This window comes from Sardina pilchardus, chromosome 7 (assembly GCF_963854185.1).
Source record: "Sardina pilchardus chromosome 7, fSarPil1.1, whole genome shotgun sequence".
Classification (NCBI taxonomy): Eukaryota; Metazoa; Chordata; class Actinopteri; order Clupeiformes; family Clupeidae; genus Sardina; species Sardina pilchardus.
Window position 1 is genome coordinate 34,568,428 of NC_085000.1, and position 25,657 is coordinate 34,594,084.

The window sequence follows — 25,657 nt, forward strand, 5'->3', positions numbered from 1 at the left end:
TTAAAACGTCTTTTAAAATGTAAATGACGTCATACACCCAAGCTTCATTAGCAGAATGCTGGAAGAAGAAACCCTGATGTACTTTTCATGGCTGAAATAATTGACTATTCAGCACAAACAGTGGGCAGACATGGGCTGAAGCTGAACACTGCACCACTGCTGTGTGAGTGTGAGTGGTGAATACTGCACTGCTGTGTGAGTGGTGAATACTGCACTGCTGTGTGAGTGGTGAATACTGCACTGCTGTGTGAGTGGTGAATACTGCACTGCTGTGTGAGTGGTGAATACTGCACTGCTGTGTGAGTGTGAATACTGCACTGCTGTGTGACTGGTGAATACTGCACTGCTGTGTGAGTGTGAGTGGTGAATACTGCACTGCTGTGTGACTGGTGAATACTGCACTGCTGTGTGAGTGTGAGTGGTGAATACTGCACTGCTGTGTGACTGGTGAATACTGCACTGCTGTGTGAGTGGTGAATACTGCACTGCTGTGTGAGTGTGAGTGGTGAATACTGCACTGCTGTGTGAGTGTGAGTGGTGAATACTGCACTGCTGTGTGAGTGTGAATACTGCACTGCTGTGTGACTGGTGAATACTGCACTGCTGTGTGAGTGTGAGTGGTGAATACTGCACTGCTGTGTGAGTGGTGAATACTGCACTGCTGTGTGAGTGTGTGAGTGGTGAATACTGCACTGCTGTGTGAGTGGTGAATACTGCACTGCTGTGTGACTGGTGAATACTGCACTGCTGTGTGAGTGGTGAATACTGCACTGCTGTGTGAGTGGTGAATACTGCACTGCTGTGTGTGTGGTGAATACTGCACTGCTGTGTGAGTGGTGAATACTGCACTGCTGTGTGTGTGGTGAATACTGCACTGCTGTGTGAGTGTGAGTGGTGAATACTGCACTGCTGTGTGACTGGTGAATACTGCACTGCTGTGTGAGTGTGTGACTGGTGAATACTGCACTGCTGTGTGAGTGTGAGTGTGAGTGTGACTGGTGAATACTGCACTGCTGTGTGAGTGTGAGTGGTGAATACTGCACTGCTGTGTGACTGGTGAATACTGCACTGCTGTGTGAGTGTGAGTGTGAGTGTGACTGGTGAATACTGCACTGCTGTGTGAGTGTGAGTGGTGAATACTGCACTGCTGTGTGACTGGTGAATACTGCACTGCTGTGTGAGTGGTGAATACTGCACTGCTGTGTGAGTGGTGAATACTGCACTGCTGTGTGAGTGGTGAATACTGCACTGCTGTGTGAGTGTGAGTGGTGAATACTGCACTGCTGTGTGAGTGTGAGTGGTGAATACTGCACTGCTGTGTGACTGGTGAAGAGTTGTGTAGGAACAGATAGAGAAGAGTTGTGTAGGAACAGATAGAGGAGAAGAGTTGTGTAGGAACAGATAGAGGAGAAGAGTTGTGTAGGAACAGATAGAGAAGAGTTGTGTAGGAACAGATAGAGGAGAAGAGTTGTGTAGGAACAGATAGAGAAGAGCTGTGTATAACAGATAGAGAAGAAGAGTTGCTTAGGAACAGATAGAAGAGTTGTGTAGGAACAGATAGAGGAGAAGAGTTGCTTAGGAACAGATAGAGAAGAGCTGTGTATAACAGATAGAGGAGAAGAGTTGCTTAGGAACAGATAGAAGAGTTGTGTAGGAACAGATAGAGGAGAAGAGTTGCTTAGGAACAGATAGAAGAGTTGTGTAGGAACAGATAGAGGAGAAGAGCTGTGTAGGAACAGATAGAAGAGCTGTGTAGGAACAGATAGAGGAGAAGAGTTGTGTAGGAACAGATAGAGGAGAAGAGTTGTGTAGGAACAGATAGAGAAGAGTTGTGTAGGAACAGATAGAGGAGAAGAGTTGTGTAGGAACAGATAGAGGAGAAGAGTTGTGTAGGAACAGATAGAGAAGAGTTGTGTAGGAACAGATAGAGGAGAAGAGTTGTGTAGGAACAGATAGAGAAGAGCTGTGTATAACAGATAGAGAAGAAGAGTTGCTTAGGAACAGATAGAAGAGTTGTGTAGGAACAGATAGAGGAGAAGAGTTGCTTAGGAACAGATAGAGAAGAGCTGTGTATAACAGATAGAGGAGAAGAGTTGCTTAGGAACAGATAGAAGAGTTGTGTAGGAACAGATAGAGGAGAAGAGTTGCTTAGGAACAGATAGAAGAGTTGTGTAGGAACAGATAGAGGAGAAGAGCTGTGTAGGAACAGATAGAAGAGCTGTGTAGGAACAGATAGAGGAGAAGAGTTGTGTAGGAACAGATAGAGGAGAAGAGTTGTGTAGGAACAGATAGAGAAGAGTTGTGTAGGAACAGATAGAGGAGAAGAGTTGTGTAGGAACAGATAGAGGAGAAGAGTTGTGTAGGAACAGATAGAGAAGAGTTGTGTAGGAACAGATAGAGGAGAAGAGTTGTGTAGGAACAGATAGAGGAGAAGAGTTGTGTAGGAACAGATAGAAGAGTTGTGTAGGAACAGATAGAGAAGAGTTGTGTAGGAACAGATAGAGGAGAAGAGTTGTGTAGGAACAGATAGAGGAGAAGAGCTGTGTAGGAACAGATAGAAGAGTTGTGTAGGAACAGATAGAGAAGAGTTGTGTAGGAACAGATAGAGGAGAAGAGTTGTGTAGGAATAGATGGCCGAAAGAGAACGTCCAACAGGAAGCACTGCTGTGCCAAAGACACAGGGTCTAAAGAGAAGACCAGCCAATCGGGAGAGTTCATTTCTGAGTACATGAATGAAAACAGGATACTCATTAAAATAATATATATATTTATATATTTAAATCTCACATTCTTAAACATTTCAATGCTCCTTCTCCCTGCTGTGCACTTGTTACATTATTACATTACTTCACATTACATTTGGCTGACACCTTTTAACCAAAGCGACTTACAACATAAAGTAACTTCCTATGCATATAAAATCATATCGTACATTTAGTAAATACACTAGGCCACAATAATAAATTCTCAGATATTACATTTTTACCATCATCTAAAGAGAGCCATATCGTGAAAATGTTAGACCAACACTGGGCTAACACCAGCTGTCACTATTCATTGCTGTTACAGTGTAAAAAACATGATGAAATGCCCACGTGGTCTCCATGGAGCTCATTTGTCTTCAGAGGGGGAAGTCTTCTGTCACCGGGGCCCCATTGCTAGGCAACAAGAGAAGCAACGTTCTTATTACATTACTGCTACACTTATTCATTAGACGTTTATTGAATTTCCCCTTGGGGATCAATAAAGTATCTATCTATCTATCTATCTATCTATCTATCTATCTATCTATCTATCTATCTATTTCCCCTTGGGGATCAATAAAGTATCTATTTGTCTATCTATCTATCTATCTATCTATCTATCTATCTATCTATCTATCTATTTCCCCTTGGGGATCAATAAAGTATCTATCTATCTATCTATCTATCTATCTATCCATCATTTCAGACTCAACTAGCTAAATGCAACACTTCCTAGTTCAGCCAAGAGAAGTGGACCGTAGTGTGTTATTCTGCACATGTCCACTAGATGTCGCTGCAGTAAAGCGCTGTTGCCGTGTTCCTCCACTGCTGCTCACACTGTCAGCATACCTGCAGTGCATAGCAAACTTTCCAAGACCACCAGACACAAATGTGCCATCACTAAATAGGGAAGTGAAAGTACACAGTGAATTGAGTCAATAGCGCAACGTGTGGGTAACTATGATGTGGCAGATAGCCTACATAAAGAGTGGATCAGGCAATGGTGGAAACAACAGCCAGTTTTACAGTGCAGCCAGAGGTGGGCACAAATACATCAAACTACATTTTGCAACAAACTACAAAATATTGTCTCATGAAATGTAACAAACTGTTCAATTAAAATTCAAGTAAATAGTCATTTAAGCATACAAAAATACCCTCACAAAATATATATATATATTACTGAAAAGTCAAAACACCAGAGGTACTTCTGAAGGGATTAGTGACATAGGCTACGCCACTGAGTAATAATGTGGGTAGACTGGTCTATTACAGAATAATAATGAGAAAAGAAACTTACGACAATGTGTCTTTAGCAATGACTTAGCTACCGTTTCGTGGCTTCCGCTAACAAAATAAATATTTGCCACACAGACTTGCTTGGCAACGTCTACTAGCTGTCTTTCACTTTCAACGAAATTCCATTGCGGAGTGATATGAAAGAAAGACCTGAATTAGAAGCACAAACTCTGTTGCCATTGACAACGGTCATTATTATTTTCAGAGGTCCTCTATCAGAAAATAATGACCGGTAGAACTTTGGGAAATCCCATTCAAGTCAATGGAGCGTTCTACTTGCATTGTGAAGAGCCGTATAATAAAGAATCATATTGTGAGACTGGTCTATTGTAAAAGTCCATAAAGCAAAGGCACAATTTGAAAGGTAAAATAAAAGCAATATAGGTTATATATAGACCTTAGCAATATAGACCTTAGGCAATCAAAACTGCATCTCAAACCAATGGATACCCCATAGCACTAAACCTGTATGAGCTCACACATTGCCTTGAGTCTGTAAACACAACGTACGCATTGCCTCAAGTTTGTAAACAGAACATACACATTGCCTGGACTAGTCTGCAGGGTGTGTGTGTTTTGCCGGTTCATTTCAAGTACATGCAGATATAATCGTGCACACATCTCCACACTCTAACTGTAATTTGTGGCGTCAACACCCGAGATCATGCCATCATGGCTGCAGCCAAATGACACCAAGGAACCAGAGGTTTCACAATGATGAGGCTGATACCGTCTAAACATGTGTCATTAAACCAAGTGACAAGGAAGATGCAGAGACCGAATTTCCCTCATGGGATCAGAGGACTATATAACTACACTTATTATAGTTATTACTATACTACTTATAGGCTCCACTTTGGCCCTCACCAGCGAAACAGCAGCTTTCCAGTCTACTGGCTTCACACATACTATGCCATGATTGACTTGAATTTCCCTTGGGGATCAATAATAATCTATCTATCTATCTATCTATCTATCTATCTATCTATCTGTCTATGATTTTAGACACATGACATATTTATTTCCTGACAAATGTAAAACACAAACACAGACGTCTAAAGTGCAATGTTAACGCAGCCCCGTAGTTGTGCTGTAGGGTTCCTGTGACCCACTTGGCAGGAACAAGAGCCCTTCTCTGTTTTGGGTGTGGATGGAATCATTTCATGGACATTCCATTTCAAAGCCACGGAGACAGTAACCATGACCACATGATGAGTTCAAACAGAAGATCTCGTCATTGCACCAATCAAAAAACACCAGGGGAAGATATTTTGAATATCTACTGAGATACTTGTGGTTCCCAGCCTCTAAAGATGGCCACCATATGTTCAGATGTAGTCATAAACAACAACGACTCCTCTTCTTGCTTTAATATGTATACAAAAATGGGGTCCCATTACCTCACATTCATGGTACATTAACCTATCACAAGCCTCTTCCTCTTTCTGTGTCTGTAGAAACCCTCTAGTTTACAATACCTCAATGTGTCTGTAGAAACCCTCTAGTTTACAATACTTCAGTGTGTCAGTAGAAACCCTCACTCACTACCACAGACGTCATTAGAGTTTACAATACTTCAGTGTGTCAGTAGAAACCCTCACTCACTACCACAGACGTCATTAGAGTTTACAATACTTCAGTGTCTCAGTAGAAACCCTCTAGTTTATAATACTTCAGTGTGTCAGTAGAAACCCTCACTCACTACCACAGACGTCATTATAGTTTACAATACCTCAGTGTGTCTGTAGAAACCCTCTAGTTTACAATATTTCAGTGTGTCAGTAGAAACCCTCACTCACTACCACAGACGTCATTAGAGTTTACAATACTTCAGTGTGTCAGTAGAAACCCTCACTCACTACCACAGACGTCATTATAGTTTACAATACCTCAGTGTGTCTGTAGAAACCCTCTAGTTTACAATACTTCAGTGTGTCAGTAGAAACCCTCTAGTTTACAATACTTCAGTGTGTCAGTACCCTCACTCACTACCACAGACGTCATTAGAGTTTACAATACCTCAGTGTGTCTGTAGAAACCCTCACCTCACTACCACAGACGTGTCATTGTATTTTGAGCATCGTCATTTATGTCAGTGCTGCAAAACAGCTTTTGCTTTTGGATGTACAAGCTGCCACTTTAGCTTTCAGTAATAATGCAAAAAATGGCTCAAAACTCTCAATCAAAAGTTTGAACTTGTGAACTACCGTGAATAGATCCTCGTTGTTTTTACTCCAGGGTTACTTTTTCATCTGCGGGGCGTTACGCAACTTGCGCAGTGCACTTATAGGGCGGTCGGGGTCTGAATGCACTCACACAGCCTGCTCCTACTCACTAAAGAGTCCGTCAGTGCTTTGCCATATTCATATAACTGTCTGTTCTGCCATATTCATATATTTAACTGTCTGTTCTGCCATATTCAAATATTTAACAGTCTGTTCTGCCATATCAACATATTTAAAGCCCCCCTTGGCAGGATTAGCTATATTTCCCCCTCTGCTGGAGAAAGTGTGCATGCTATTTCTTATCAACTGTGGAAAAAAGTAACGATAAAGCACATGGATTTGTTTACAAGCTAGCGAAACGGTTAGCATAAGTTCAGAAGAACAATGTGGATGTTACAAGGTAAGAAACAAAGTTTCCAAAGTTACAAGGTAAGAAACAACGTTTCCTGTTTCTCACTTCTCTTACCGGGACAGTAAGTCCCTGTGTTGCAAGGCTGGTTTTCGGCCTGGGGATGCTAGGGGAAGCGGGGAAAGTCTCCATTTTCACCAGAATGGGTCATTTAATCATCCAAATGATTTCTAAACAGGTTAATGCAGTTGAAATAGTTGCCAAGTTCCCCTTTAACTGTCTGTTCTGCCATATCAATATATTTAACTGTCTGTTCTGCCATATTAATATATTTAACTGTCTGTTCTGCCATATTAATATATTTAACTGTCTGTTCTGCCATATCAATATATTTAACTGTCTGTTCTGCCATATCAATATATTTAACTGTCTGTTCTGCCATATTAATTTGTTTAGCTCAAATGTACTCACGCAGCCTGCTTGAGGGCACACTGTATCTCCTGCCGCCGTTTCTCGTTGATGGGGTAGAAGTAGAAAAGGGCCATGCCCACCACGATCAGAGCGATGGGCATGGGGGCAGAGAGCACTCGCAGCGTCGTGATCACCACCTCGTTGTGTTGGCACGCCCCCGGCTTGTAGCCTGCAAAACTAAGAATGAGGAACAACATTGTGAAATGATTAAGCTGGCAGAGAGGCTCGGTGTTAGGGACGACTGATCACGCTTAATTTATACCACTTCAACCCAGTGGCAACCCAATGTGCTTCACAAAGATAAAAACAATACAGTAAAACCATAGAACAACGAGCACCTTTTTTTACAACAAAAATGTAAGACATTGCAGAGAGGAAGAGGAAGAGACAGGGTGAGAATGAGTGAGTGGTGTGTGCAGTACTCACTAAAGAACACGTCAGTGGTGTGTGCAGTACTCACTAAAGAACACGTCAGTGTGCAGTACTCACTAAAGAACACGTCAGTGGTGTGTGCAGTACTCACTAAAGAACACGTCAGTGGTGTGTGCAGTACTCACTAAAGAACCTGTCAGTGATGCAGTACTCACTAAAGAACACGTCAGTGTGCAGTACTCACTAAAGAACACGTCAGTGGTGTGTGCAGTACTCACTAAAGAACCCGTTAGTGGTGCAGTACTCACTAAAGAGCACATCAGTGGTGTGTGCAGTACTCACTAAAGAACACGTCAGTGTGCAGTACTCACTAAAGAACCCGTCAGTGGTGCAGTACTCACTAAAGAACCCGTCAGTGATGTGTGCAGTACTCACTAAAGAACCCGTTAGTGGTGCAGTACTCACTAAAGAACACGTCAGTGGTGTGTGCAGTACTCACTAAAGAGCCTGTCAGTCGTGCAGTACTCACTGAAGAGCCTGTCAGTGGTATGTGCAGTACTCACTGAAGAGCCTGTCAGTGGTATGTGCAGTACTCACTGAAGAGCTAGTGTGGAGACTCCTGCCGCCATGCCGCCTCCAAACTTGTTGAAGAAGACGAAGAACGAGTAGAACATGGGCTCCAGGTCTGAGCAGGCTGGGTTCTTCAGCTTGAAGTCGTCCACCACATCTGGCAACATCGACCTGGTGGCATAAAAACACCACATCTGGCAACATCGACCTGGTGGCATAAAAACACCACATCTGGCAACATCGACCTGGTGGCCATGACAACACCACATCTGGCAACATCGACCTGGTGGCCATAACAACAAACTGGAATGCACTACACTGACTTGTGACAAAAGGACAGCGTCACATAGCAACGTGATAAATCATGAGGAATGAGCAAGTGTCTGTAATGGAAAACACATGAAGCTCTCTCGGTGTCTCCCTCATGCCAGCACACAGCCTGAGGGAGCGAGATGATGAGGAACCGGCCCTTCTCTCTTCCTGTTGCCCAGACACACACGTGTCCTGCATATATGTGGGATATCTAACTCCGCCTTCCTACCGGTCACAGCGAGACATGCTTGGACTGAGGAGTAACTGAGCTGCAGTGAGGATTCTAGCCACTGTGCTTGTGCTTGGACTGAGGAGTAACTGAGCTGCAGTGAGGATTCTAGCCACTGTGCTTGCACCATAATCACACATTTTACACTGTGCCATGCGTACCGCACCCGAGTGCGCTTGAACCCCAAAGTCCGGTTCGTTTGACCAGTGTGATCGCTCCGTACAGTACCCGGGCACAGTGCCCTTATCCGTGCCCCTGATAATATACAGCGTGAGTGCGGACCAAGAGAGGGAGAGAAGCGTTCTCTAGCACGATTCAAGTGACCCGTGCCAGTGTGAGTGGGTACCAGTGACCCGTGCCAGTGTGAGTGGGTATAAGTGACCCGTGCCAGTGTGAGTGGGTGCAAGTGACCCGTGCCAGTGTGAGTGGGTGCAAGTGACCCGTGCCAGTGTGAGTGGGTGCAAGTGACCCGTGCCAGTGTGAGTGGGAGAGAAGCGGCCCGGTGCAAGTGTGAGTGGGTGCAAGTGACCCGTGCCAGTGTGAGTGGGTACCAGTGACCCGTGCCCAGTGTGAGTGGGAGAGAAGCGGCCTGGTGCAAGTGACCCGTGCCAGTGTGAGTGGGGCCTTAATAGGCAACACTGTGTTTGAAAACAAGCCTTGTGTTTAATGTTTGCTTGCTGCAAGGCCTCTACATATTTACTTCTTGTTTACATATTTACTCCTTGTGACGGACTTCCCCCGCGGCGCCCTTAGCGTGCAGCTACAGGGGAACTTCATGTTATCAGTTGTGCTTTCCTGTCCTTTACGCTAGAGAGGCTTAGTGCTTACCAGATGAAGTTGCTTGTTCCAGTGTTGACAATACTGAACTAAATCCACACAAACCTACTTTCTTATTCCCCGAAATGAGGACATGAAACGGGCATTGAAGAGGTTGAATTAAAGGATTCTCATATGTCCAGATAACTGGAGAGTGTTTCTTCAGTCTTCCAAAACTGTCATGCAATGTGTACACGCACAAGCCAGATGAAGTCCAGACACCTTCCCCTAGAACTCTCCTATGAAGCGATCCTTTTAGCCATCACCATGAACTCCCACAACTTCAAAAGCACACCAACTCACCATGGTAACACAACTACATACCAACTCACCAGGGTAACAGGTAGAGTGCACCAACTCACCATGGTAACACAACTACACACCAACTCGCCATGGTAACACAGCTACACACCAACTCACCATGGTAACAGGTAGAGTGCAGCAAGACTAGAGCCAGCCAGCATGGACATCAGAATGAACACCACCAGCTGACTCTTCACGCTGGCGATCACGGCCAAGGCCGGCATGTAGAACTGGACAGAGCGAGAGAGAGTTCTTAATTAGATGGGCCTACTATACAATGAAAAATACATTTGGAAATTAAACAAATATTAAGAACTGTATTGCATTTTGGGACCATATAAGCCTACATAGTGTCATGGTTGCATCGAATCGTTCTGTATTAAAACGTATTTCTTAACCGTATTGTAGCGGAGAGATGCACACCCTTCAAAATATGCATCAGTCTTAAAGTGTAACTGCACCCTAAAATATGTTTTTTTGAGCTGTTGATTGATTGGAATTACTCATAAGTGGTGACCTACTGTATACTATTACCGGGGTTAATATTGACAAAAATCGTGTTTCTTTTCGTATGATTTTGTATTGGAGATATAGCTCTCTGCGCCCTCTACAGGTTGAAACATGCCATGGCATTTTTGTCCAAAATGCTATTGGAATGCTGACGTAGCCCTGCACTTTTCTGCCGAGACTACGTCACCGGGTCGTTACAAATTAGGAATGAAACGCCCCAACACCTGCTGCCCTGATTAGCCTACCTGTGATAAGCCGTCTGCAGCACTCATTCCCAGATTGACACAAAATCACCATGGTTGATTGGCTGCAGCAGTGCTGTACTACCTTCCAAATTCAAAAACGTCCTGCCCATTTTTAAAGCCTTTTTCAGAAATGTGAAGTGGGTGGAGTTATGGGGTGAAGTTCCACTTTAATGAAGCTTTATTAGCAATTACAGTGGAGCAGCGCCCCCTCTGGCCAGATGGGGATTTAGAACTACATCTGAATTCCCACACCAGTATTCTAGCAAAGGAGTCGTATTCATTGTGATCCTTGCACTTGTGATCCCCCACCATCGTCAGTGAGCCATTCTAAGGCCCAGTCTTTTGAATCTCCAGATTGGGACAGTAGACTCACGGACAGGCCGATGAATATGGTCGTCTTCTTGCCCACTCTCACCAGCACCATCTGCCACAGCGGGATGGACAAGGTGGCCGAGGTCTGGAACAAGTGCAACAGAACATGCATTAAGATCTAATATATCTGTTGAATATGCATTAAGATCTAATATATCTGTTGAATATGCATTAAGATCTAATATATCTGTTGAACATGCATTAAGATCTAATATATCTGTTGAACACGCATTAAGATCTAATATATCTGTTGAATATGCATTAAGATCTAATATATCTGTTGAGTATGCATTAAGATCTAATATATCTGTTGAACAAACATTACGATCTAATATATCTGTTGAACAAACATTACGATCTAATATATCTGTTGAATATGCATTAAGATCTAATATATCTGTTGAACATGCATTAAGATCTAATATATCTGTTGAACATGCATTAAGATCTAATATATCTGTTGAACATGCATTAAGATCTAATATATCTGTTGAATATGCATTAAGATCTAATACATCTGTTGAATATGCATTAAGATCTAATACATCTGTTGAACATGCATTAAGATCTAATATATCTGTTGAACAAACATTAAGATCTAATATATCTGTTGAATATGCATTAAGATCTAATATATCTGTTGAATATGCATTAAGATCTAATATATCTGTTGAACAAACATTAAGATCTAATATATCTGTTGAATATGCATTAAGATCTAATATATCTGTAGAACAAACATTAAGATCTAATATCTATCTATCTATTAAAGCAAGGAACGTCTGTCTGTGTGTCACTCTGTCTGTCTGTCTGTCCCACGCATAACTCTCGAACCGCTCATCCCACTGACCTAAAATTTGACACGGGTATTGCTAATGCCATGCGTGAGTGCAGTGCGAAGTTTGGTTGTTGTTGGACAACAAATGACAAAGATATCGTTAAATTAAGCGAAATACAACTCTACCGCAATCCCACAATTCTACCACTCTCGCACTAGCCACTCCCCCTCACTCTCACTTACTCCAGCATAGAAACAAAAAAGACCATTTCGCTGACACTCACGTTGCCAATCATGGAAATTACTATGTCTCACGTAAACAACGGACCGTTTCAAGATTGTTCATGTTGGATAAACATGCTGAGTCTGACACACATGCACCCGGCTGTTACAGTCACATGCACCAGGCTGTTACAGTCACGTAACGTTGCATATAGCTAGGCTACTCAACAATCACGGTTGCCTAGCGCTTCTGTTGCCTGATCAGGCCGACACACACGTCGGTAGCATTCTGTTAAAATTTGCATTTAACAGCGGCTCTTCACTCTATCTGGACATCGGCTACAGGCATAACATTCATTCAAACATCACTCCGAGTTCATAGCACTGGCATATGGCCATGGTCATGCGGTTAAGTTTAGACTATAATTTACCAACAACAGCAAAAACGCACGGATATGTAACATGTGTCTAATATATTGCCATTAGCTGCAACTCAAACGCCTTTCCCCTTCACTTTTTTACTTTGCGAAGACAGTAAAAAGCTCTAACTGCACGGGCCTGATTCTACATCATCACCAATCTAACATGATCTACCTGCATCAACGTCATTGGGTAACATGTTTCTTGGAAAACATTGCACGGGCACTGCCCTAGTAGGCCTATCTGTTGAATATGCATTAAGATCTAATATATCTGTTGAATATGCATTAAGATCTAATATATCTGTTGAACAAACATAAAGATCTAATATATCTGTTGAACAAACATTAAGATCTAATATATCTGTTGAATATGCATTAAGATCTAATATATATGTTGGACAAACATTAACATCTAATATAGGCCTATCTGTTGAATATGCATTACGATCTAATATATATGTTGAACAAACATTAAGATCTAATATATCTGTTGAGTATGCATTAAGATCTAATATATATGTTGAACAAACATTAAGATCTAATATATCTGTTGAATATGCATTAAGATCTAATATATCTGTTGGACAAACATTAACATCTAATATATCTGTTGAATATGCATTACGATCTAATATATCTGTTGAACATGCATTAAGATCTATAACATGCATTAAGATCTAATATATCTGTTGAACAAACATTAAGATCTAATATATATGTTGAACAAACATTAACATCTAATATATCTGTTGAATATGCATTAAGATCTAATATATCTGTTGAACATTAAGATCTATAACATGCATTAAGATCTAATATATCTGTTGAACACGCATTAATATCTAATAACACACATTAAGATCTATATATGAACACACATTAAGATATAATATATGAACACGCATTAAGATATAATATATGAACACGCATTAAGATCTAATACATCTGTTGAACACGCATGCTCTCATTGGTTTACTTGACTGCCAGAACATATCTGTCATTTGGCATTTTCACAGCAAACTGTGCAGTTGTCTGGCTGTGCAGCATGCCGTGGTGGTGTTATTGAAGGCTAGTTGTTGGTATGCGTCTAAAGTCCAGCGGGATGACTTCCTAGATGGGAATTGAGCAGCTGTGGCTCGTATCTCTGGAGGACCTGAGTGACAGATGGAGTTGATCTGCCTGTGCATGCGCCTCATTTCCATGCATACGCCATGTTTGGGTTGCATACGCCATACGCCGTGTGTGTGTGTGTGTGTGTCTTCCAGAGCCACAGGCTACAAGTCCCATGCCACAAACATAACAACTAATTAAGAAGCATCAGTGAGTTTGGCTTCTAGACTGCTATGTGAGCGAGCTAACAGGTACTCTTGACCTGCAAGGGAAGAGATAACAGAAGAGCAGACGCTGAATTAAGGGCCGCTAGCTTTCTCACAAACACATGCTGCTGCTTTGCCAGAGCTACATAGTGACTAGTGTGAGAACGACGTCTGTTCATCTGACTTGTGCATCATCACCTTCACACTTCAAACATACTGGACTCTCCACCCCACATGTCTGCCCTGGTCCATCGATCCAGCACTGGCATCACAGCAGCACACACACTCACCAGGAGGATGAGGAGTTGGGAACACACACACACACACACACTCACCAGCAGGATGAGGATGAGGAGTTGGGAACACACACACACACACACACACACACACACTCACCAGCAGCACACACACTCACCAGGAGGATGAGGAGTTGGGAACACACACACACACACCAGCAGGATGAGGATGAGGAGTTGGGAACACACACACACACACACACACACACACCAGCAGGATGAGGATGAGGAGTTGGGAACACACACACACACACTCACCAGCAACACAAGGTGTTGGGAATACACACAAACACACACTCACCAGGAGGATGAGGACGAGGTGTTGGAAGTACACATACACACACACACACACACACACACTCACCAGGAGGATGAGGACGAGGTGTTGGAAGTACTTCCCCATTCCAGCCGCATGGGTGCAGAACAGAGCCAGGTTACCCTGAGACAGCTGCACATCAAACACACACACACACCAGAGCTATTAACACACACACACACACACACACACCAGAGCCAGGTTACCCTGAGACAGCTGCACATCAAACACACACACACACACACCAGAGCTATTAACACACACACACACACACACACACACACACACACCAGAGGCAACACACACACGCACACACACACACACACCAGAGGTAACACACACACACACACTCTCAGAGAGGCATAATGCTTGTGACCTGGAAAGCCAGCGAGGAGAAGAGGAATCCGAAGACGAGCCAGACGTAGGGGGTGTGTCTCCACACCATGCGCATCCCCGTCAGGTACGGCACCTGCATACGGTCCAGCTTACTCAGCGGAGCTGCTCACACACACACACACACACACACACACACACACACACACACACACACACACACACACACACAGCCTCAGAGGAGCTACCCAGGGTGAAATCTGACCACCCAGAATCAGAGTCAGAACCAGCTTTATTGGCCAGGCTTGGGTAAACAAACCAGGAGTTAGAATATTTGCTCTCAAAGTACAACACTTAAACAAATAAAACATAAAAGAGTAAAAAACACAACAAAAAGAATAGGATGAAGGCCAGTAGAATAAGGCTGTGTATCAGAATAAATACAGTATGTACATTTGAAAATCAATAGACACTATGGGTGGACAGGGTAATGCAGTTGACACTATGGGTGGACAGGGTAATCAATAGACACTATGGGTGGACAGGGTAATCAATAGACACCATGGGTGGATATGGTAATGCAGTTGACACTATGGGTGGATAGGGTAATCAATAGACACCATGGGTGGATATGGTAATGCAGTTGTCTGGAGGATGGTGGCTGGGGATGTCCGCCTCCTTGTCCCTGTCAAGGTTGCCATGGTAGTGCACACCTCAACAGGCACAAGCAAGATGCAATATATATATATATACAGTGTACAACTGGACAAAGAGGATGGGAATAGTGCAACAGCTATAGACTGAGGTTTAAGATTAAATAATAATATAGTGGGAATAGTGCAACAGCTATAGACTGAGGTTTAAGATTAAATAATAATATAGTGGGAATAGTGCAACAGCTATAGACTGAGGTTTAAGATTAAATAATAATATAGTGGGAATAGTGCAACAGCTATAGACTGAGGTTTAAGATTAAATATAAATATGTGTCGTTCCACGGCAAAACCAGTCGCTTGTCGCAACAGGCGTTTCTGAGAAAAATGGCCATTTATGTCACTTGTGCTAAAATCGTGGAATTTTTTTTGTAAGTGTTTTGAAACAGTGGGAGGTCTACACTGTACGGCCGTGAATACATTTCGCCGAAAAACTGACCTTTTGTAGTCTAAAAACGTGAGTTTGTTGAGGTGAGAAAGTTAGAGGAAGCAGGAAGTTAGAGGTGTCTCGTTTTTGCCGCTCTATTCCAATATTTACGGTAATTGCACTCATTGACAACCACCAAGCCATCCGTGTGCTGTGTCGTTGATACAAGTACCGTAAATCTTGTAATAGCGGCGACCTTACAAAGCGTTCGTGAGTGTTGAGCCGACGGTTAACTTCAGAGGCAGATTTCTCCGTTTTTCTATTGGCATGACAGGATGAACTCAACTCCTTTGAATGTTTATATTTCAGTAATATGACGTTCAATTCATTAGATATAGGTATCGTTTTGAAGGTTGATTATGCCCCTTCCTGAAAACGTAATAACTTTGATTTTGAAAATTTGGACATTGTGAATGATTTCGCCGTGGAAGGTCACATATAGTGCTATAGCTATAGACTGAGGTTTAAGATGAACTAATAATATAGTGGGAATAGTGCAACAGCTATAGACTGAGGTTTAAGATTAAATAATAATATAGTGGGAATAGTGCAACAGCTATAGACTGAGGTTTAAGATTAAGTTTCTGGGTGTCAACATCTCTGAAGACCTCTCTTGGACCCTCAACACCTACCCAAAGGATCATCATCAGACATGTGTGTGATCATGTCCCACCTCTGCTCTGTGGCTTACAGAAGAGCATACGGCATGTGGGATGGCTAAAGAGCAGAGTTTGCAGACCCTTCCAAATCTTCCATGCTCTAGATAATGTTTCAGACCCATCTTAAAATGGATCCAACTTGTGTGACTATACAGAACTTGTCCTGCAAATATTGGGAACTTCATGTCCACCCTGAACTCCCTGGACTCCTCCAACTGCACATAACCCTGCTCTTTGACTCAGTGGACTCACCCAACTGCTCTTTGACTCAGTGGACTCACCCAACTGCTCTGTGACTCAGTGGACTCACCCAACTGCTCTGTGACTCAGTGGACTCACCCAACTGCTCTGTGACTCAGTGGACTCACCCTACTGCTCTGTGACTCAGTGGACTCAGTGGACTCACCCAACTGCTCTGTGACTCAGTGGACTCAGTGGACTCACCCTACTGCTCTGTGACTCAGTGGACTCACCCAACTGCTCTGTGACTAAGTGGACTCACCCTACTGCTCTTTGACTCAGTGGACTCACCCAACTGCTCTTTGACTAAGTGGACTCACCCAACTGCTCTGTGACTCAGTGGACTCAGTGGACTCACCCTACTGCTCTGTGACTCAGTGGACTCACCCAACTGCTCTGTGACTAAGTGGACTCACCCTACTGCTCTTTGACTCAGTGGACTCAGTGGACTCAGTGGACTCACCCAACTGCTCTTTGACTCAGTGGACTCACCCAACTGCTCTTTGACTCAGTGGACTCACCCAACTGCTCTTTGACTCAGTGGACTCACCCAACTGCTCTGATTCAGTGGACTCACCCAACTGCTCTTTGACTCAGTGGACTCACCCAACTGCTCTTTGACTCAGTGGACTCACCCAACTGCTCTTTGACTCAGTGGACTCACCCAACTGCTCTGATTCAGTGGACTCACCCAACTGCTCTTTGACTCCCAGGAACAGCACCACACAGCACACGAAATACAGTGCAGCCAAGATCACCGCGGCAACAACATAGGCTCTCCGCTGGAGACAAAATGGAGAGAAGAAGAGTCAGTATACAGATCAGGTATTCACCATAAGAATGTTAAAGGCTTATTTACGCTGTAATACTCTTAATTATTCTACTACCATCAGCTAAAGGTCACTATTATCGTATTTTTAATATAAGTAAATCTTGAGATTTCAGTAATTATTGAGTATAATCAACAGTTTCCGTTTTGAGTTTCAGCTGTTGTCTATGGCTCAATGTGCCCAGTGTGTTTGATGGTCTATCAGTGCTTCCTGTATCTAGGCTACGCTTGGGTGTGAACTGACAGAGAGGTGCCATTTGACAGAAATGATCAACTGAGAAAAGCCACAGGGGAACTGTTTGTGCACTTCACACATCGCAAGTTCTAAGATGACTCTTTGCATTTCAATGCATCAGGTTCTACCAGCAAAAGGCACTAGCACTTAATGACCACTACTGTGTGTTCTGCTATATGATAATAAGCCAGTGAGTACTATAACTACAGTGTGTTCTGCTATATGATAATAAGCCAGTGAGTACTATAACTACTGAGTGTTCTGCTATATGATAATAAGCCAGTGAGTACTATAACTACTGAGTGTTCTGCTATATGATAATAAGCCAGTGAGTACTACTGTATGTGTGTTCTGCTATATGATAATAAGCCAGTGAGTACTATATATACTGTACTGACTCAGAACAGATGTGTAAAGGGGACTCCATCTCCACTGAGAAAAGGCGAAGAGCTGCTCAACTGTTACAAGGTCACTCAAAGGATCTTTCTCAATTCTAATCTGACATTCCATCAGCATGCCTACTCCTCTTTTGCTCTTCTTCACACGCACACGCACACGCACACACACAGACACACACACGCACACACACACAGACACACACAGGTAAGATCTGTGGCATGGCTGAAAACATGATATCCGTTATCTCTCTCTCACTCCTCATTCTCTCTCTCCTGAATTTCCTGAAAGCAAACATCAGATAACGAGCTCCAAGGAGTTATGAACAGGTCATGTGCTCAAGGCAGAGGTCATGTTCTCAAGGCAGAGGTCACGTGCTCAAGGCAGAGGTCATGTTCTCAAGGCAGAGGTCACGTGCTCAAGGCAGAGGTCACGTGCTCAAGGCAGAGGTCACGTGCTCAAGGCAGAGGTCACGTGCTCAAGGTAGAGGTCATGTTCTCAAGGTAGAGGTCATGTTCTCAAGGTAGAGGTCATGTTCTCAAGGCAGAGGTCATGTGCTCAAGGTAGAGGTCATGTGCTCAAGGCAGAGGTCATGTGCTCAAGGCAGAGGTCATGTGCTCAAGGCAGAGGTCATGTTCTCAAGGTAGAGGTCATGTTCTCAAGGTAGAGGTCATGTTCTCAAGGTAGAGGTCATGTTCTCAAGGCAGAGGTCATGTGCTCAAGGTAGAGGTCATGTTCTCAAGGCAGAGGTCATGTGCTCAAGGTAGAGGTCATGTGCTCAAGGTAGAGGTCATGTGCTCAAGGTAGAGGTCATGTGCTCAAGGCAGAGGTCATGTTCTCAAGGCAGAGGTCATGTGCTCAAGGTAGAGGTCATGTTCTCAAGGCAGAGGTCATGTGCTCAAGGTAGAGGTCATGTGCTCAAGGTAGAGGTCATGTGCTCAAGGTAGAGGTCATGTGCTCAAGGCAGAGGTCATGTTCTCAAGGCAGAGGTCATGTTCTCAAGGTAGAGGTCATGTTCTCAAGTCAAAGGTCATGTGCTCAAGGTAGAGGCCTTCATGTCTAATCCTTCCCTGCTGTAGTCTGTTCTCCCTGTATGTCTCAACAGGTCCAGCATCATTCCAGAGTCCCCAAGAGATCAACAGTGAGCTGCCGTAATGAGCACCATCCAGTTGCTCTTACCGCTGTTAAAGATTGACCTTCACCTTAGCTAAAGGTCATGTTACATCCTCCCTGTCTTCTACATTCAACCCACTCCAGTTGGCGTGTAGGTCAAACAGGTCCACAGACGATACAATAGCATTTGCTTTGAACACTGCTCTCTCTCACCTGGAGAAGAGGAACACCTGTACAGTCTCACCTGGAGAGGAAAAACACCTGTACAGTCTCACCTGGAGAGGAAAAACACCTGTACAGTCTCACCTGGAGAGGAAAAACACCTGTACAGTCTCACCTGGAGAGGAAAAACACCTGTACAGTCTCACCTGGAGGAGAAAAACACCTGTACAGTGCCATCCAGGCACCTCATGGGCCCCAGACACCTGAACATCGCTTCCTCCCTGTGCAGTTGGACGCTTCACTTCCTGACTGACAGGACACAGGCGGTACGGCTGGGTATCACCATCTCCTCCACTCTAACACTCAGCACTGGTGTCCTGCAGTGTGTGTGTGTGTGTGTGTTAAGCCCCTGCTGTACTCACTGGTGTCCTGCAGGTGTGTGTGTGTGTGTGTTAAGCCCCTGCTGTACTCACTGGTGTCCTGCAGGTGTGTGTGTGTGTGTGTGTGTGTGTGTGTGTGTGTGTTAAGCCCCCTGCTGTACTCACTGGTGTCCTGCAGGTGTGTGTGTGTGTGTGTGTGTGTGTGTGTGTGTGTGTGTGTGTGTGTGTGTGTTAAGTCCCTGCTGTACTCACTGGTGTCCTGCAGGTGTGTGTGTGTGTGTGTGTGTGTGTGTGTGTGTGTGTGTTAAGTCCCTGCTGTACTCACTGGTGTCCTGCAGGTGTGTGTGTGTGTGTGTGTGTGTTAAGCCCCTGCTGTACTCACTGGTGTCCTTAAGGTGTGTGTGTGTGTGTGTTTGTGTATGTAGACCAATAGTGTGCTATGAAGCAGTGCATCAGCTCACGGTGTTCTGCAGGTGTGTGTGTGTGTGTTAAGGCCCTGCTGTACTCACGGTGTTCTGCAGGTGTGTGTGTGTGTGTGTGTGTGTGTGTGTGTGTGTGTGTGTGTTAAGGCCCTGCTGTACTCACGGTGTTCTGCAGGTGTGTGTGTGTTAAGGCCCTGCTGTACTCACTGGTGTCCTGCAGGTGTGTGTGTGTGTGTGTGTGTGTGTGTGTGTGTGTGTTAAGGCCCTGCTGTACTCACGGTGTTCTGCAGGTGTGTGTGTGTGTGTGTTAAGCCCCTGCTGTACTCACTGGTGTCCTGCAGGTGTGTGTGTGTGTGTGTGTGTGTGTTGAGGCCCTGCTGTACTCACGGTGTTCTGCAGGTGTGTGTGTGTGTGTGTGTGTGTGTGTGTGTGTGTGTGTGTTAAGGCCCTGCTGTACTCACGGTGTTCTGCAGGTGTGTGTGTGTGTGTGTGTGTGTGTGTGTGTGTGTGTGTGTGTTAAGGCCCTGCTGTACTCACGGTGTTCTGCAGGTGTGTGTGTGTGTGTGTGTGTGTGTGTGTGTGTGTGTGTGTTAAGGCCCTGCTGTACTCACGGTGTTCTGCAGGTGTGTGTGTGTGTGTGTGTGTGTGTGTGTGTGTGTGTGTGTGTGTGTGTGTTAAGGCCCTGCTGTACTCACGGTGTTCTGCAGGTGTGTGTGTGTGTGTGTGTGTGTGTGTGTGTGTGTGTGTGTGTGTGTTAAGGCCCTGCTGTACTCACGGTGTTCTGCAGGTGTGTGTGTGTGTGTGTGTGTGTGTGTGTGTGTGTGTGTGTGTTAAGGCCCTGCTGTACTCACGGTGTTCTGCAGGTGTGTGTGTGTGTGTGTGTGTGTGTGTGTGTGTGTTAAGGCCCTGCTGTACTCACGGTGTTCTGCAGGTGTGTGTGTGTGTGTGTTAAGGCCCTGCTGTACTCACGGTGTTCTGCAGGTGTGTGTGTGTGTGTGTGTGTGTGTGTGTGTGTGTGTGTGTGTTAAGGCCCTGCTGTACTCACGGTGTTCTGCAGGTGTGTGTGTGTGTGTGTGTGTGTGTGTGTGTGTGTGTGTGTGTGTTAAGGCCCTGCTGTACTCACGGTGTTCTGCAGGTGTGTGTGTGTGTGTGTGTGTGTGTGTGTGTGTGTGTGTGTGTTAAGGCCCTGCTGTACTCACGGTGTTCTGCAGGTGTGTGTGTGTGTGTGTGTGTGTGTGTGTGTGTGTTAAGGCCCTGCTGTACTCACGGTGTTCTGCAGGTGTGTGTGTGTGTGTGTTAAGGCCCTGCTGTACTCACGGTGTTCTGCAGGTGTGTGTGTGTGTGTGTGTGTGTGTGTGTGTGTGTGTGTGTGTTAAGGCCCTGCTGTACTCACGGTGTTCTGCAGGGTGTCTGTGAGGCGAGAGGCCGCGCTGCTGTCGCCTGGAGACGAGCTGTTGAGGCCCAGAGCATCGCTGTGGTTCAGCAGGCTGCAGTCCTGCGCTCTCTTGGCGTGGTACACCCCCACTATCTGCCCCTGGATGGCTGCACCTGCCAGCGTGGCAAACACCTCCATACCCATCCCTGAGAGAGAGAGAGAGAGAGAGAGAGGGAGGGAGAGAGGGAGAGAGAGAGAGAGAGAGGGGAAAGAGAAGGAGGGGGAGAGAGAGGGAGAGAGAGAAAAGAGAAGGAGGGGGAGAGAGCGAGAACAGAGAGAGAGAGAGAGAGAGAGAGATGGGGAGGGAGAGAGAGAAAAGAGAAGGAGGGGGAGAGAGCGAGAACAGAGAGAGAGAGAGAGAGGAAAGAGAAGGAGAACAGAGAGAGAGATCCATTAATGGGAAAAGGAATTCCAAGCAACAGAATTTACAAACTGATTTGCATACATATGCATACTCAAATTAAAACCCCGAAGCTTCCATTTAAGGGCCCAACACTTCCTTGTTAATGCTTCCTGTTAGCAGATACAGGAAGTACATACATATCTTCTATCACACCAGGCAATGCCTACTCTGGACCAAAGACATCGATATCTCAAAGTTGCGACAGCCGTTGACTTCCATGTTAAAGCCAGATTAGAGCGGTCACATGGTTAGTGGGTAGACTCAGTAGTTCCCTTGGTCCCTGGTTTACTACGGGATTGACAGCAGCGATCGCATTAATATTTACGGTAAATACTCAATGAAAATTACTATAAACTGCATTTTCACATACATATATTACTCAATGAAAATGCATTATTATGCACACGACCATAAGTCATGTAGAAAAGTCTTATTATAACACCTGAGATATTCATTCATTCTCCCATTGAGTAGTTCCTTTCAACGACCATGACATACCGGATGTGCCGCCATTGCTTGTACAGGGAGTCAATGGTAGTGTCACAACTTTGAGAAATCGATGGCTTTGCTCTGGACTATTGGACAGAAATCCAAACCTGGCAAAGGCAAGAGCGTGAAATAACGGCCTCTTACGGTATCCAGTGGCAGAATCTCTATCTCTCTGGTCTCCACCGAGGAACATGTTCAGGGAAGAGTAGGGGACGTGATAGCACTGTGGTGGGACAAAAAGATGACATCCTATGGCCAAGGTGATGCAACCAGGAAGGAAGACAAGATGCAATACAGCACGCCAATGCACCATGCTCTGTTACCATGGCAACAGAGCAGTGAGGACACACTCAGTGGCTATACTCTACTGGCCATGTGGGCCACAGGGTAAGAGTTGCGTTGAGATTTAGCGCTTGGCGTAAGTAGACAGAGTGGCATCAGGATGTAGTGTATATGGTGACGAGGGGCAGGTCTTACACACACACACACACACACACACACACACACACACACACGAAGGTCTTACACTCATGAAGGTGTCAAACAGACAACACCAGAAGAAATACCAGCAGAAGCTTGTGGATGGACTCATGGTGTTGTGAGGGGTAAACCACAGCATGACGTAGGCCAGAACCCCAAAGGGTGTCGTGAACACGATCCTGAGGGACACACACAAGCGTGAGGTGAACACGTAGCACAATTATCACCACCATATTGATATTGATATGTTATGGCTTAATACTGCCGAAGCACACATAGGTTTGGCATGTGTGTGTTCTGCGCACTACTGTAGGTTTGGCATGTGTGTGTTGTGCGCACTAGGTTTGGCATGTGTGTGTTCTGCGCACTAATTTGGCATGTGTGTGTTCTGCGCACTAATTTGGCATGTGTGTGTTCTGCGCACGAGGTTTGGCATGTGTGTGTTCTGCGCACTAATTTGGCATGTGTGTGTTCTGCGCACTATTGGCGTGTGTGTGTTGTGCGCACTAGGTTTGACATGTGTGTGTTCTGCGCACTAGGCTTGGCGTGTGTGTGTTGTGCGCACTACTGTAGGTTTGGCATGTGTGTGTTGTGCGCACTACTGTAGGTTTGGCATGTGTGTGTTCTGCACACTACTGTAGGCTTGGCATGTACTGTGTGTGTTCTGCGCACTACTGTAGGCTTGGCGTGTGTGTGTTGTGCGCACTAGGTTTGGCATGTGTGTGTTGTGCGCACTACAGTAGGTTTGGCGTGTGTGTGTTGTGCGCACTAGGCTTGGCGTGTGTGTGTTGTGCGCACTATTGGCATGTGTGTGTTGTGCGCACCAGGGGACGAGCTTGCCGATGCGCGTGCGTCCGCTCTTGCTGACGGCGTAGCCCACCAGCGGGTCGGTGACGGCGTCCCAGGCGCGGCCCAGGAACAGGATGAAGGACACGTTGAACGGGTTCATCTGCTCGGAGACGAGGACGTGAACATCAAACATGACGCCCCAGTGTTTCCCATACATTGACTTATTTGTGGCGGCCCACCACAATATCAACACTGACCACCACACAATGATTTTATGTTGTACTTCTTAAACAAGATGAAATCCTTTCATTGTAGAGCCATGCACACTTTTGTGCAGCCTCTCTGTGCCTCAACAAACATGCATGCATGTTTAAAGAATACATAAAAAAAAATCCAGCAAGGATTGTAGTTGTTGACAACTGTCTAAATCGCAATTAAATCCAGTTAGCATCATAAGTACGTTGCGCAAAATTTGCGCACAAACACACTACCACCACAAATAGAATTAAATTCTGTGGGAAACACTGCGCCCACACGTATCCCAGCACACTGATAAGTGATGGGGCAGTAGAGAGGCAGGGCTGGAACTGTCTTGAGCTGCTGTGTGAGGTGTCGCTAACTGGAATGCTATTTTTGGTGCTATGTAAGACAAACAATGACTTGGTCCCCGAAGGAAGTGAACTTAATTAAGGTGAAGAGTGGACAATAGAGAGCTTGGAGAGCGGTCAAATGATAAGAGGCAGCCCATACACAACACAGCATCTCGTCTGGAGGGAAAAGGGAACACAGAGTTCTACTGAGTGGTCAACCACACCGTCCTCGCCCGTCTTGTGGCAGCATGTGCTATAGCCTCCCCTCACTCAGTGCACAGTTTGGAGCTGTTCTGTCCTGTCTTTCTGTATTGTGCACTGAAATCAGGTGAGAATAGGGCACATGGAACTTGGCTCTTTCTGTAGGCCTAATTGCTCGCTGAGATCAGGTGAGAATAGGGAACATTGAACTTGGCTCTTTGTGAAAGCTTTTGATCAATACTGTCCTCCCACACACAAGTCATTTAAACTGCTTTTGAAATTCTCTTTGGCAAAAGCCTTGCATCTGTATCTTCCCTGGAGCATCACAGTAAAGCCCTACTTTGTGCAAGTACAACATTGACATGACATTCAGAAACAGTGTGCAAATCTAAGGTTTAGAAAAGTGTTGCAGAGGTTTTGTGTAATACACTGCTTCCTGTTGGCAAGTAAAAACTCCAACACAACCTTTGAAGAGTGTCGGCAAATGGCAACGTGATGTTAGTCAATCTCACCAACCTGCACAACATCCAGTAAGAATATCTGCATGAAGAAGCCTTTCGCATTGCCTGTCATCTGGTATGGCATGCCTCCGATGGCATAGCACAGTTTTCTATACAGAGGGATACCAGGAGAAGCCTGGAAAATAAAGACTCATATTGATGACTACTTTAGGTTACATCTTGAGCAGCCTTAAGAGTTTGTACGGCTCCTCCAATAGGCTACATGTTGCAGGCTACAAAAGACGGTACATTTTATGGCTGATAACAACTTACACCACTTGTCAGCGTAACTAAAACCACAGAATTATCACTTCAGAATAAAACAACTTCGATCACTTTAAATTAAAATCTTCATCATGCTATAGCCAGTTGTTAAAACGATATAAGATCCTAAGTTTAAAAATTAAGAGTCCTCGCCCAAATTCACCCAAGTCCACCATACCTTACGATTTCCATCTCCAGCCTCAGCGGGGACGCAAGTAGCATCAAGATCTGTTGTCATTTTACTCATTCCAGAGGAGTTAAGAATGTTACACAAAAGTTGAAACTTTTATATGTAGGCGGAGCATCTCTCTCTCTCTCTCTCTCTCTCTCTCTCTCGTTGCCATCTCAACAGCAACCGTGCGTTGTCGTCAAATATACATTGCGCAATCAGTCGAAGCGGTAACCCACACTGTCCAAGCAGAACTAACCA

The 25,657-nt window shown here is 44.8% G+C and overlaps 1 protein-coding gene across 1 annotated transcript; it reads right to left on the bottom strand.

The window, feature by feature from the left end:
* Positions 1 to 2,750: 2,750 nt before the first annotated feature.
* LOC134088045 (sodium-dependent lysophosphatidylcholine symporter 1) lies at positions 2,751 to 25,615 on the bottom strand. Its single transcript, XM_062541941.1, has 14 exons — positions 25,406 to 25,615; positions 24,980 to 25,099; positions 23,708 to 23,832; positions 22,930 to 23,062; positions 22,548 to 22,626; positions 21,470 to 21,657; positions 17,231 to 17,321; positions 14,544 to 14,665; positions 14,216 to 14,299; positions 10,819 to 10,902; positions 9,808 to 9,920; positions 8,058 to 8,201; positions 7,089 to 7,265; positions 2,751 to 3,158 (listed from the first exon to the last, which is right to left on the bottom strand). The coding sequence occupies exons 1-14, from the start codon at positions 25,472 to 25,474 to the stop codon at positions 3,122 to 3,124; spliced, it is 1,566 nt and encodes a 521-aa protein (XP_062397925.1). The 5' UTR covers positions 25,475 to 25,615; the 3' UTR covers positions 2,751 to 3,121.
* Between the last annotated feature and the right edge of the window lie 42 nt (positions 25,616 to 25,657).

What these genes read in the sequence shown, in the direction of transcription:
- LOC134088045 (XM_062541941.1), bottom strand. Translation starts at nt 25,474, where the DNA reads ATGAGTAAAATGACAACAGATCTTGATGCTACTTGCGTCCCCGCTGAG. An exon ending in AGATTCTGCCACTGGATACC is followed by an intron (nt 21,658 to 22,547) that starts GTAAGAGGCCGT and finishes TCTCTCTCTCAG; the next exon opens with GGATGGGTATGGAGGTGTTT. An exon ending in TGTGCCCTCAAGCAGGCTGC is followed by an intron (nt 3,159 to 7,088) that starts GTGAGTACATTT and finishes CTTGTTGCCTAG; the next exon opens with CAATGGGGCCCCGGTGACAG.